Source organism: Plecotus auritus (genome assembly GCF_963455305.1).
Source record: "Plecotus auritus genome assembly, chromosome: 7".
Taxonomy (NCBI): Eukaryota; Metazoa; Chordata; class Mammalia; order Chiroptera; family Vespertilionidae; genus Plecotus; species Plecotus auritus.
Window position 1 is genome coordinate 1,851,891 of NC_137774.1, and position 12,661 is coordinate 1,864,551.

The 12,661-nt window shown below is 66.4% G+C and overlaps 1 protein-coding gene across 10 annotated transcripts; it reads right to left on the reverse strand.

The window, feature by feature from the left end:
• Positions 1-374: 374 nt before the first annotated feature.
• ENGASE (endo-beta-N-acetylglucosaminidase) lies at positions 375-10,274 on the reverse strand. 10 transcript variants are annotated; one of them, XM_080681376.1, is made up of 14 exons: positions 9,600-10,081; positions 8,760-8,827; positions 8,428-8,629; positions 7,225-7,373; positions 6,314-6,471; positions 5,446-5,594; positions 4,572-4,737; positions 3,648-3,751; positions 3,245-3,353; positions 2,856-3,046; positions 2,246-2,394; positions 1,704-1,812; positions 1,308-1,422; positions 375-1,094 (listed from the first exon to the last, which is right to left on the reverse strand). In XM_080681376.1, exons 3-14 carry the CDS (start codon positions 8,451-8,453, stop codon positions 675-677), a joined length of 1,845 nt encoding a protein of 614 aa, XP_080537502.1. In that variant the 5' UTR covers positions 8,454-8,629; positions 8,760-8,827; positions 9,600-10,081; the 3' UTR covers positions 375-674. The 10 variants fall into 10 exon arrangements, with proteins under 10 accessions (XP_080537502.1, XP_080537499.1, XP_080537495.1 ...); XM_080681373.1 differs by having other exon boundaries at positions 383-1,094; positions 1,704-1,809; positions 10,049-10,274; XM_080681369.1 differs by having other exon boundaries at positions 383-1,094; positions 4,353-4,737; positions 10,049-10,185.
• Positions 10,275-12,661: the final 2,387 nt, after the last annotated feature.

Consider the following 12,661-nt stretch of genomic DNA (forward strand, 5'->3'; position numbering starts at 1 on the left):
CACTCACCCAGGCAGAGGCGGAGCCCAGGTGCAGACCGCCCGTGCCAGCGTCCCCCGTGCCCACCCCGCTGGAGAGACAGAGCAGGCACAGGCCAGAGGCAATGCCCTGGGCCCCGGGGGACAGTAAACTGGGAACGCCCAGGCCACGGTGGTCTGCAGGTGCCGCCCTGCTGGCCTGGCCCCGGGCTCCCACCGCTCCGGGGAAGGGGCTGGTCCCGGCACCATCTCCGGGAGCACCCTGCACCCATCCCTCACGGAACCCCACGGGCCTCTCTGCACCCTCAGAAATGTCCCCAGGGCCTGCTCCGAAGCCTTCCTGCCACAGTTTAAGCTCGCCGCTGATTGCTCCGCCGGCGGAATAAAGTCGCCATGCTCGGCACCAGCCTGTTAGGAAACGCCCTTTATGGAATTTTCTGGACTCAACTTGCCCAAATCCTCCCACTTTTCCCCGGGAACTGTGTACTGCAGAGAGGGACTGGACAAAGGCGGGGGTCCAGGCACCCTAGGGAGTCAGCACCCAGCACACCGACACCTCGGTGTTCCTGTCACAAGGCCCCACCAGGAAAGCCACGGGCCCCAGGTCCTCGCTGCCGTCTGCACAGTCCACGGCCCGTGTGCAAGGAGCCCCGGCCGTGCGGTGGGGCCGGCTCCCGGCTCCCGGCTCCCGTGTCCGCTCACGTGCCGGGCATGGAGTACAGCAGGGCCGCCCGGCCCCACTCGGCCTGCGGCACCAGGAACCCCTCCCTGGGAACCGGCTCCACCAGGAACTCCACGCGGCCGTCCTGGCCGGGCCGGGCCTCAGCCACCGCCAGGTCCACGACACGGTACTGGTTGGCAAAAGCCAGGCCCAGGAGTGTGGGCTTCTCCGGCCCCGGGGGCCCCGTGCCGGGAGGGCCGCCACCTGTCCCTGGGCGACAGTGGATCCGGAAGCAGCGGGCGTGGGGCAGAGGGTAGGACCAGTGCAGGGTGCAGCTGAGCCGGAGCCCGGCCGGGGGGCCCGCACCTTCCGGGGCCGCCTGCCGCCAGCCGACCCTGGACACGGAGGTGGCCTGCACCTGGGGCAGAGGGCTCAGCAGGCTGTCGGCGTCCACCACCTGGTGGGAGAGAAGGCACAGCACGCTGGGAAGCCCCGGGGGGGCTCCTGGTGCCGCCCCGCGCGCCCCGCTCTCTGGCATCCCCACCCCGCCTCCCCGAGCCCGAGGAGAGAGGACGGGGGCGCTCCGCTCGGGCGGCGTTCTGCCTGCTGGGCGTTGGGGCAGACGCCTCAGCTGAGCCCCTGGCGAGGACGAGGCGCCCCGGACCCTGACCTGGATCTCTCCGAGGCGACAGACGAAGTCCTCCTCCTCCCGGCTGCCCGGAGCCGGCGAGAAGCTGACGAAGAGGTCCTGCAGGAGGCAGCCGCGCAGGCTCAGCTCGTAGCAGCTGGAGGGCAATGGGACGCGGGTCACGGGCGGTCACGGGCGGTCACGGCCGCCACGGCTCAGGCGCCCCGCTGCTGTCAGAGGCCCGAGCCGCGGGGGGGAGGCAGACCCATCCCGGGTCTGCCGGCCCACCATGGCCAACAACTCCCGCACAGAGACTCTGCAGCCCCTCCCATCCCTCCAGTTCTGGGGTTTCTCAACAGGGGCCCTCTCACACCTCAAGTCCCTACCAGTGTGGGGCCCTCCCCTGTGGGGGACTGGACGGGAAGGAGAGGGACTCACCGCTGGACCCAGCCCCCGCCGAGCTGCTGGCCACAGCGGGCCGCCCACCTGGCCAGCTTGGTGGGGGGCACCCGGAGGGGTCGGGGTCTGTGCCTGGCGCTGGTTTCTGCTGGGAAAGGACACGGGACTTGAGGAGGAGGGGCAGCCGCACCAGGAGTCCCTGAGCGGGACCCGGGGCTGGGCCAGACCCCCGGGGCGCCTGGCGCTCATGGCCTGGCCGACAGGCTGAGGCCGCAGCGGGAGAGCAGTGCGGAGAGGAGGCGAGTATGCAGGCGGGTGCTCAGGACAGGCCCCTCCGCGGTCTCCTGGCCTCTCCCTGACCCCTGGGTGTCCTCCCTCTCAATGCCACGGCCAGCAGGACACTGAGAGCCGACCCCCTGCCCTGGGCTGGGCCACAGCGGGGCCGTCCCCCACAGAGACAGGTGCCGGGCACTGCCCACACCAGCTCCCTGCACCCCCAGCACCCTTCTGGACGCCTCCTCCCCAAAGCTACCCGAGAAGGGAGAGGCCTGGAAGGCAGGCAGGAGCCCGGTTCCCCTCACCATTCAACGCTGAGATGCCACCGACGTGGCAGCTGCTCTCGTCCCCTGTGGTGAGCTCCAGAGCCACCCTGACCTTCGCCATCCCCTCCAGCTTATACACCAGGGACAGGAAGACCTTGGGGGGCACCGGGACCTGCAGGGAGAACAGCCTGGAGAAGGAAGGTCCTGTGATGAGAGGCCCAGCTGAGAGCCAGGCACAGACCCCGATCCCTCCAGATCCCCTTGTGACTGAGAAATCTCTGTTCTGAGGTCCTCGCTCCACGGGACCAGAGAGCAGGCGTGGCCCTGGACTGGGGGGCGTGGCCCGGGCTGGGGGCGTGGCCCGGGCTGGGGGCGTGGCCCGGGCTGGGGGGTGTAGGAACACTTCCGGTTTTGCAAGATGAGGGGTGTGGAGAGGTCGCGCACAGTGCGCAGAGCCCACCCTGTGGACGCTCAGAACCGGGTCAGGTGGTCGAGTGTGTGGGACGTGCTTTTTGCTGCAATAAAACAACCCGAGTTCCGCCCTCTGTCCTCCCCGGCTCCGCCGCCCAGCTGCCCAGCCAGGCGGGTCCAGGGGACGACGGGGGAAGAAGCGGAGGACCCGCGCGTCTCCTCCCGCCCAGGCACCTACCTCACAGCCACGTGCCCCACCTCGGGCGGGATCGTCCCCCGGATGAGCAGGGAGCTGCCCCCGTTCCAGGCGTCGGCCAGGCAGCTGTGCGTCTTCACCCAGCCCCGCCCGGGCCCCTCCAGCCTGTGCTCCCCAAACAGGGGCTGCGGCTCCTGGGCGCCCGGGTGGTACCAGGGCCCCACCGCCTCCTCCTGGAGAGGAAGCAGCATTGGAGGCGGCTGCGGGCACACGGCAGGGTGTGCAGGGAAGAGCGGAGGGAGCCGCCATGGGCCCCTCACAACCGCCCAGGCCCCCCCTCCCTCTCTCAGGCCCAGAGCATGGAGAAAGGGAGCCCCAGGGGGCACAGTCGGCACCCCACTGCCCAGCCACCCAGCGTGGGGACCACACACCTGGCCGTAGCAGACCCTGCGGGTGCCCAGGCCCAGGCAGAAGGAGGTGACGAAGGGCAGGGAGCAGATGCTGTGGGTGGGCAGGTAGCGAGTCAGCAAACTCCAGAACCTGCCGGGAAAGGCGCGGGGCGGCTGCAGTCCGGAGCGGAGGGCGCCCGACGCCCCGAGCTCTCGCCGAACCCCCTGCAGAGTGACTGCAGCCGCCGGCCGCGGACCACGGCGAGTGGGAGGTGCGCACGTGGGGTGCAGCCCCTCCCCCCTGAAGCAGCCAAGGTGGCTGCCGCTTGTCCTGCCTTAACCGGCGCCCGAGAGCCAGGCCGGAGCCGCCTGGAGAGCCCAGCGCAGTCCCCTGAGCCCCCGCTGCCGCCAGCCCACGCTCAGCCCCGGGTCGGGCAGGACTCACTTGTCCTGGTTCTGGAAGAACTCCGTCTTCTCCAAACACTCGTACACCCAGCCGGGCGCGAACAGGGCCGCCGAGAGCCCGTGCTTCCGGATCAGCTCCAGCGACTGGGGAGACAGCGGTCAGGGGACGCTGGGCGCAGGACACACCGGCGTCCAGGTGGGCCCGGCAAGGAGGCGGGGCTGCCCTCCCCCCAGCTCCCTGGCTTTCCAGGTGGGTCCCTGTCGTCCACAGACCAGAAGGGGGCGCCGCGGCGGGGACCAGCAACGGGCAGGGGTGCAGGTGGCGTGCCCACAGCTGCCCATCTCTCCCCGCCCCCATCATGTTATCACACGCACGGCGGGAGGGGAGACTCTCCCGTTAGCGCATTAACGGAGTCACTTAAGCTCGGTTAATGAGTGAGACTGTCGCCGTGGCACCCGGCAAGGGGCAGGCTGGCAACTCCGTTTAAGTCGCAGCAGGCACGGCGGCCTGGTGCCCCGGCCGTCTCTCCTCTCGCTGCCGGAGCCTCTCCAGTTGTTATAGCGGCTCCCAAACAGCAGGGGGCGCCTCCGTCCTCGGCCCCGAGCTGCCCGTGAAGGGAGGCACCTTGACGTGACTCTGCTGTCCCCGAGTCACATGGTGGTTATGATGCCAGCTCAGCGCATCGTCCAACAGGAGGCAGAGGGGACCCTCGGCACAGGGCCTGGGCACCTCTAGGGGACGTACCATCTGACCGTAGAGAGGGGTGGCAGCTAGGACTCTGGGGCCCAGCTTGGCCCCGGGGCAGGTCGCCGATGTTTCCTGGTGCCTCCGTTTCCCACTCTGGGAAGGACAACGGTGCCTGCCTCTCCCTGGAGGGGGGCTGGGATGAACGGCCCACAGCCAGCGAGGCCTCCGGGAGGCCACTGCCCCCCCCCCACCCCAGCCTCCAGGGCCACCGCCCACCTTGTTGGTGTCAAACCGGCCGCCCACGACGTTCCCCCGGGCGAACACGTCCACTCCCACGTAGACGTCGGCCAGGCGCTCCCCGGCCGGGCCCCGCATGCGCACCAGGTGCTCCTCCCCCCAGTTATAGTTGGTGAAGATGCCGTCACAGGAGTCGAAGAACACCCTGTGATGTGGGGAGGGCGGAGGTGAGGGCCCGGGGCTCCACCGTCTCCCCCCGCCCAGCGCCTGCATCCACTCACAGCCACAGGCCGTGGGCTGCCTCCAGACCGGAGCAGGGGCGGCCCATCGCCACGGCCTGCAACCCCCGCACAGCACCGGGCACCAGGCAGCTCTCCCGGCTGAGGCCAGGTGGCCGGGAGGCTCTGCAGTGTGTGCGCCGTGTGCAGCCGTGTGCGCCATGTGCAGCCGTGTGCAGCGTGTGCGCCGTGTGCAGCCATGTGCAGTGTGTGCGCCGTGTGCAGCCATGTGCAGCGTGTGCGCCGTGTGCAGCCATGTGCGCCGTGTGCAGTCGTGTGCAGCTGTGTGCGCCGTGTGCAGCCGTGTGCGCCGTGTACAGCCGTGTGCGCCATGTGCAGCCGTGTGTGCCGTGTGCAGCCATGTGTGCCATGTGCAGCCGTGTGTGCCGTGTGCAGCCGTGTGCAGCGTGTGCAGTTGTGTGCAGCCGTGTGCAGTCATGTGCAGCCATGTGCGCCGTGTGCAGCCATGTGCGCCATGTGCAGCCGTGTGCAGTCATGTGCGCCATGTGCAGTCGTGTGCAGCTGTGTGCGCCGTGTGTAGTCGTGTGCAGCCATGTGCGCCGTGTGCAGCCGTGTGCAGTCATGTGCGCCATGTGCAGTCGTGTGTGCCGTGCTGCCGTCGGGCGGGGGCTCACCTGTTGTGTTCGTTCAGCTCGTCCTGCCAGTGGAGCCGCCCGCTGCCCACCACGCTGTCGTACCAGAGCACCAGGCCCCCCGGGACCTGCTGGTGGAGCTGAGTGGTCAGGTACCGCAGGAAGCGGGGCGTGTTCCCGACAGCGGCCGGCTGCAGAGAGGCGAAGGCAAGACCCTTGTGAGGCCCGGAGGTGTTTGTCACAAGTGCCTGGCGCAGGACAGACTGGACACGGAACCCCACCAAACAGCCAGGGCCCCAGAAGCCCTCAACCCCACAGCCACCGAGGGCGGGTCCAGCCAGACCTCCGCTTTCCCCTCTGAAGCAGGAAGGACGCGGACACAGCGGCCAGGGACGATAAACACCAAGGGAAAGGAGGCTGTCGGGAGAGGAAGCCACACACAGCCCAAGGCACGCAGAGATGGAGGAGGAGGAGGAGGAGGAGGAGGAGGAGTGGGAGGAAGGGAAGGAGGAGGAGGAGGAGGCGGGGGAGGAGGAGGGGAAGGAGGAGGAGGAGGGGGAGGGGAAGGAGGGGGAGGAGGAGGAGGGGGGGAGGAGGAGGAGGAGGAGGAGATGGAGGTGGAGGAGGAGGAGGAGGAGGAGGAGGAGGGGAAGGAGGAGGAGGAGGAGATGGAGGAAGAGGAGGAGGAGGAGGAGATGGAGGAGGAGGGGAAGGAGGAGGGGGAGGAGGGGGAGGGGGTGTCCCCTGGAAGGAGCCAGAGAAGCAAAGCTCAGCCTCACGGGGTGCCTGGACGGGAGCTGGCTCTCCCTGGGAAGCGAGAAGTGGCCCAGCTGCTGTCACGGGGAGCCGGGGAGCCGGCCTGGGTGTGGGCAAGGGGAGGGAGCACACGGCGGAGGGACGGCCCGCTCACACTCAGGGAGTTCTCGATGTTGATCAGCCAGCCGTCGAAGCGCAGAAACTGGGCCAGCAGGACCAGCCGGTCGGCCACCGCCTGGTACGAGCGGTCATCCCCGGCCAGGAAGGCCTCGCACAGCTGCCCCCCTTCTTTCCACTCGGTGATGAAAGTGCCTGCGGGACGGGAGGACGAGGTCAGGCGTGGAACCTCCCCTTCGCACCGACACCTCCCAGCGCACAGGCCCCTGCACCAGCAGCATCGCTGTGAATCAGACACAGGGCGGGGCGGTGTGGGTGTGACCGCCAACGAAGGACCAGATCGGGGAGGCCTCCGAAACACTGCTGCACCCAGGGGTCGGCCGCCACCTGATTTTTGGGGGTTTTTTGTTTGTTTGTTTTGGATTCCTCATCTGAGGATATTTCTCTTCTCCGTTGATTTTTTTTTTTTTTTTTTTTTTTTTTTGAGAGAGAGTGGACGGGAGAGGGAGACACAGAGAGAGAGAAACATCGACGTGAGAGCGACACACCCACCCGACCGGGGCCAAGGATCAAGCCCGCAACCAAGGTACGTGCCCCTGACCAGAACCAAGCCCGGGACCCTCCACCCGTGGCCGACTCTCTCCACTGAGCCAGGCTGGCCAGGGCCCTCCCCCCGCCACCCCCCCCCCCCCCCCCGTTTATCAACAGGACTTCACTGCAGCATGGCCATCCTCCGCCTGCTGTTGTCTGTGGGGGCTACTTACTGTCTCAGCAGCAGCTCAACAGCGAGCCCGCGGCCGCAAAACTAATGATATTCATCTGCTCCCCAGCACGCGCCTGCCTCTACCTGTCCCCCCCCATCCGGACAGCCCGCAGGAACAGCGCTCTCCCCCGGCACAGCCAGCCCTGCCACCGCGGGTCACCGGCGGGCGCAGCCTCAGCTCTCACCCAGCACGCGGACCCCGTGCCTGTGCGCGGTGTTGGTCCAGCCCACCGGGGGGACGGTGACCAGGTGATGGCTGAAGTACACGAAGATGTCGATGTACTGCCAGTGGTAGAAGGTGTAGGGGCTCTGGGCCGCGGATCCCTGAATGAACCTGGGGAGGAGCAGAGCCACGTCGGGGCCCGGGACGCGGGAGAGGACTCGGCGGCCCCCAGGTGAGAGCAACCGCGAGGGACGCCTCTCCTGGGCCCCGTCCGTCGACACCGACCGACCAAAGGCCTGCCGTGCGCCGGGCACCCGCGGACACTGGCCGCGCCGCCGTCCTGAGGGCAAGCTTTCTCAACAGTCCACGTTCCCCCACGTGTGTTCCGTGGAACCCTAACTCCTCTGGGGAGGGCTGTGTGGGGGTGTAGCCTAGGGCTGTCATGGAGGGGAAATGTCCCATGAGGCTGTGCAGCCTTCGCCGTCAGACCCTCGACGCCCGGAGGAGCACAACGGAAGGAAAGAGAGGCAGAAGGATTCGTGCCAAAGCTCCCAGTGTCGGGCGCCCTGTTCTGTGGGAGGACGGTGTCCCCGCAGGGGAGGCACCCGATGTCGTCAGCCACTGCCGCCCCCCTGGGTGGCCAGCTCTGCCCCAAGCCGCCCCACATGGCTGCCAGCGCTGTTTTCTGGACGGTGGAGACCTGTGAGCTGGTGGGGCAGCAGAGGAGCTCCTCCTCCCCCCTCCTCTTTCCCCTCCTCCTCCCACTCCCCCTCCCCCTCCCTCTCCCCCTCCTCTTTCCCCTCCTCCTCCTCCTCCCACTCCCCCTCCCCCTTCTCCCCCTCCTCTTTCCCCTCCTCCTCCTCCTCCTCCCACTCCCTGGCTGGGGGTGGGAGGGGCATGTGCTAACTCAGGCATGCAAGGCCAGGGCCAGGGGGCAGGACGGAGTCAGAGCCCAGGCAGGGAATGAGGAGGCCTCGGGGCCAGGCTCTGAGGAGGGTGCCCTGCGTCTGTGCCCCGGCCAAGCGGCCCGATTCCGGTGCAGGCAGGATGGGGCAGGCTCAGAGCCCACAGAGGCCTGGCTACCCCCGACCCACCCCCGCTTCTTCCACGCACAACACCAAGGCCTGCGATGCTCTCCGCCCTCCCAGCCTGGCCTCTTTCTGCCCCACGGCACCCTCCCCTCCTCCAGCCCGTCCACCAGGCCATCTCCTCGGCATGCCCTCACCTGTCATCCAGGTACCCGCCCATCATGTCATGGCAGAGCAAGGTCCGGGGCCGCCGGCTGCTCAGAGGGGGCTGCCGGCACTGGGCGGGCACCAGGGCCACGTTGAGGCTGTCCTCCGCGCCGGGCGTCCACGCCAAGAGCTCTTCCAGGGACGACAGGTAAAAGCTGACGGGCTTGGTGGTGTCCTTGTCATAGTACCTAACTGGTCAGAGGAGGAAGCGGCGGGAGCGATGGGATTAGTCATGAGAGAACCGGAGGCAGGAAGTGGGTAGCCCAGGCCCGAAGCGTGAACTCAGAGACTCCAGCGAGCTGAGCGCCTCGGGGCGTCTTACCTGGCAAAGGGTCCGGGGCGAAACGGACCACTTCACGAAAGACTGCTTCCTCTTGAGCCTCCTCGGTTCTAAGCAAAGAGGGACTTTTTAAGTTTTTTTCTAAGCAAAAAGGGGAAGAAAAAGAACGTTCAGAGGCGAGTGGACCAGGCCCCATCGAGGCTCGTGGAGGGAGGCGTTCTCTACGTTTTTTAATGCAAACAAACCACGGGAATGTGCATCGGACCAAGTCCAGCAGCCTCATCAGCAACGGGCAGGGCCTCTGCTTGGCCAGACATGCACCCCCCCACACCCCTCTCGCTATAATGAGCACCTTAGCCTCCTATCACCTGGCAGAGACCAAAGAGACACACCTCGCAGGGTTTGCCATAGCCAAGGAGCAGGACAGCTCCGAGAAGTGGGAAGTTTAAGGGTCTAAGAGAGCAGGGGGCCAAGCTTTCTCTACCGTCCACGTTTCCCTAAGTATGTTCCCTGGAACCCCAACTCCCCAGGGGAAGACTGCTAGGGGGTATAACACAGGGTCCTCACGGAGGTTGCTCTGGGGAAAAGAACCCCTTTGCCACATTGAGTCAGAAAACCCCGGTAAACAAACAGCTTTCATTTTTGAAAGTTTTTATTCTTTCCAGAGCAGCAGCCAGAAGCCACTGCACCTGCCCTTCACCGGCCTGGACTTCAGTTGTTGGTTCATTAACGAGCATGTATCATCTGCCAGGTCAGCAAATGGGCCCCAGGAAGGAAGCCCCGGCCCAGGGGGGCATGTCCCTCCCTTCCAGGCCGCTGTGCCTTTGCCCATTCTGGTCCCTTAAACTGGGGAAAGCGACTTCAACTCTGGAGGCTACTTACTGTGCCAGCAGCTCAACAGCGACCAGCGCTCCAAAGCTAAAGACATGGACTCGCTTCGCCGCCCAGGTCTGCTTGGTCCTCCCCTAGCAAAGCTGGACCCTCCTGCTCCCTGCTCCCCGCGCTGAAATCTCCCTCCTCCCTAAAGATCCAAAGTCCCCGCTCAGCCAACACCGCTTCCTGTCCCTCACGGACACCGGCGCACCCGCAACCTGCTTCGGCAGCTGGACCCAGGTGCAGGCGCCTCGCCAGGACCCACGGCCCAGCGGCGCTGGCATCGTCGGCTCACTTCACAGATGGGGACGCGAGGGCGTCCGGAGACCTTGTCCGGCGCCCGCTGCTGCGCGAGGCGTGCAGGACCAGCGGGCGGGAGGCGTGGGGGCCGGAGACCGCTGTCCTGAGCCCGAACCTGCCTGCCCACCGACTGCGGCCCGACTGCCCGGCCTCCGCACCTCCTCCGCGGCCGCCGCTCGCGCCGCTCCGCCGGAATCGCCGGTGCAGGCAAGAGAGGTTCCCGCGGCACCCGGGGCGCCTCCATGACACCGCGCCTGCCACCACCCACAGCCCGCTGCCGGCCAATCGCAGGCCCGGGCCCGCCTCGGCGGCCACCCGCCGGCCAATGGGAACCGTGCGACGCGGCTGTGCTGCTCCAACTGGGTCCCGGGGACCGCGGGCCAGCGCTCTAGGCTGTGCGGCCGCGGGGATGGGACCTTATAACCAGAGGCGATGCGGGGGCGGGGCCTGAGGGGCGTGGCCAGTGCGGCCTAGATTTTATAGTCGGGGGCGGGGCCTGGGCCTAAGGGCGGGGCAAGTGCAGCCTGGACTTTATATTCCGAGGGGGCTGGGGGCGGGGCCTAAGGGGCGGGGCCAGTGCAGCCTGGACTTTATAGTCCGAGGATGGGGGCTGGGGGCGGGGCCTTGGAGGGGCGGGGCCGGCTAGGGGCAGGGCCGCCTGGGGGCGGGGCCAACTGGAGTGGGGCTGTGACCGGGCGCGGAGAGCGGCGGGGCCCGGTTCTGAGCCCCTGAATTCTCTTTGAGCGAATTCTCCTGTCCTCACCGGCCTCCTTCCTCAGAGGAGCGTCCTTCCGGAGGCCACGAAGTCAATCAGCCATCGAGGTGAGATCTGAACTCAGTTCTAATCCCTGTTCACAATTTTCAAAAACGGCGAAATCATGCTTCTCATTTAGGTATACATCCGGGCAAGTGTTCAAGGCTTTATTCTCCTCGTTCGTTAGCTCGGGAGCCAGGCGCGTCACCGCCTGTTCAAAAGACAGTCGTAGAAGAGACCTGTGTGTAGATCAGGAACATTGACATAAATAGGTAACTCGAGGCAGAACTCGATTCTTCCACGGGGCGGGGGGGGGGGGGCGGGGGGGGGGCTGGGGGAGGTCCCGGACCTCTGGACAAGTGAGCTTGCACATTGTGAAAAGATGAGGAGGTGGGTGTCCATGGGACACTGTGCTCCGAGGGCCCCAGCTCGCCGGGCCTGGAGGCACCCAGAGCTGGCATCTCGGGACCGGGGAGGCCAGACTCGGGCTGGGCCCCACAAGAGCCACGCTGGGGCCAGCCCCTCTCCCCTCACCCAGCCCAACGCCTCTCTGTGACAGGCCGGTATCTCCCTGACAGAGATCCACTTTCATCCTGGCCCAGCCTATTGCCTTTTTGCACCTAAGAAAACACCCGTGAGATATCAGGGTCGCTACCCCTCAGGACACAACAAATGGCGCCAGGGCGGAAGCCGCCAGCTCCCTCATTGTCACTGTTACCGAGTTCATGGTCCCGTTAACGACCCTGCGCCCACCTGTGTAAGAGAAGTGTGTGTCCATCATTTCACTCTGTCCAGTCCCAGAGGTCCCCCGCTTTGCTTTCTCCCGCCTCCCTAATCCATCACCAATGGACTCCACGTGACCCACTTCCGGCTCCTCCGTTGATGTGATTTACAAAACAAGGTGAAAAGCTACCTTCTCCGGAGCATTATCCTAATACGTTGAGGTCCTGCTTCCTGGCATTGTCGACAGTTTGGCTCAAATAAACTCACAAAAATTCTTTACGGGTTTGAATGCTTTTTGCGTGAACACGGTCATGTGAATGAGGGGGTGGGATCATGTGAATGTGGGTGCGTGGTCACTCGAAGAGGGGGTGGGGGTCACATGAACTTGGAGAAGGGTCATGTGAGGACAGAGGATGAGATTGAAGGGATGCGGCCAGGAGCCTCCAGAAGCTGAAGAGGCAGGAAGGACCCTCCCTGGACCCCCACCTCCCACCCCGAGGGAGCACAGCCCCCGACACCCTGATTCCAGATTCGGGCCCCAGAACGGGGAGAGCCCCTGTTCCCGTTGGGTTAGCCCGTCTGTAGTCGTCGGAGCAGCAGCCCCAGGAAACAGACCCCTCCTTGCCCCTCCTTTTGGGGCTTTGAGCGGGTTCTGGGAACAGCTGAGCCCTGTGCCCCGGCAGGGGGACCCCTAGACCGCTCCCTGCGGGGCTCACAGGGAGACCCATCCCTGTGTCTGTGCCTCAGCCCTGCCTCCCGCTCCCCGGGGGCTCCTGGGCGGTGGCCGTGCAGTGGGCGCAGCTGGCGGGCTGCTGGGTGGGAAGCGCAGGCCACGTGGCTCAGGTCTCCCCAAATGAACTTGGCCCAGGAGGGGCCTGGCGGCTGAGAGCTGGACCCCGAGGCCCTGCTGGGTGTGAGCCTGCACCTCTGCCCAGCTCTGTGGCCAGCTGGCTGGCTTTCACCCTGGCCCCTCTCCAGGAAGCAGCGGGAGGTGGGAGAGCAGGGAAGCAGGAGCTGCCTGTCCTCAGAGCTCCGCTGGGAGGACCCAGAACCAGGAACAGGAGGGTGGGAGAGGCCCAAACAGACAGAGGGTCAAAGGGGACCACGGGGGAGAGAAGGGGCGAGGAAGGCAGGGGCGGGGGCAGCAGGGGAGAGGAGGTTTTAACACTTGCGGCCTGGATGGGGAAAAGTGTGTGTGTGGGGGGCGGTGTCTGGCAGGAATGGCTTCAAGGAGTGGCCAGTGTGGGTGTGAGAGGGCACATGTGTGGGTGAGTGTGAGCGAGCGAGTGTGTGC

Bases quoted from the DNA above. Each gene is read 5' to 3' on its own strand.
- ENGASE (XM_080681367.1), bottom strand. From the start codon at position 9,000: ATGAGGCTGCTGGACTTGGTCCGATGCACATTCCCGTGGTTTGTTTGC. The intron at 1,423-1,703 runs GTGAGTCCCTCT...ATTGCCCTCCAG, and splicing joins GGCGGGGGCTGGGTCCAGCG to CTGCTACGAGCTGAGCCTGC. The intron at 1,095-1,307 runs GTCAGGGTCCGG...CTCTCCCACCAG, and splicing joins GTCGCCTCGGAGAGATCCAG to GTGGTGGACGCCGACAGCCT.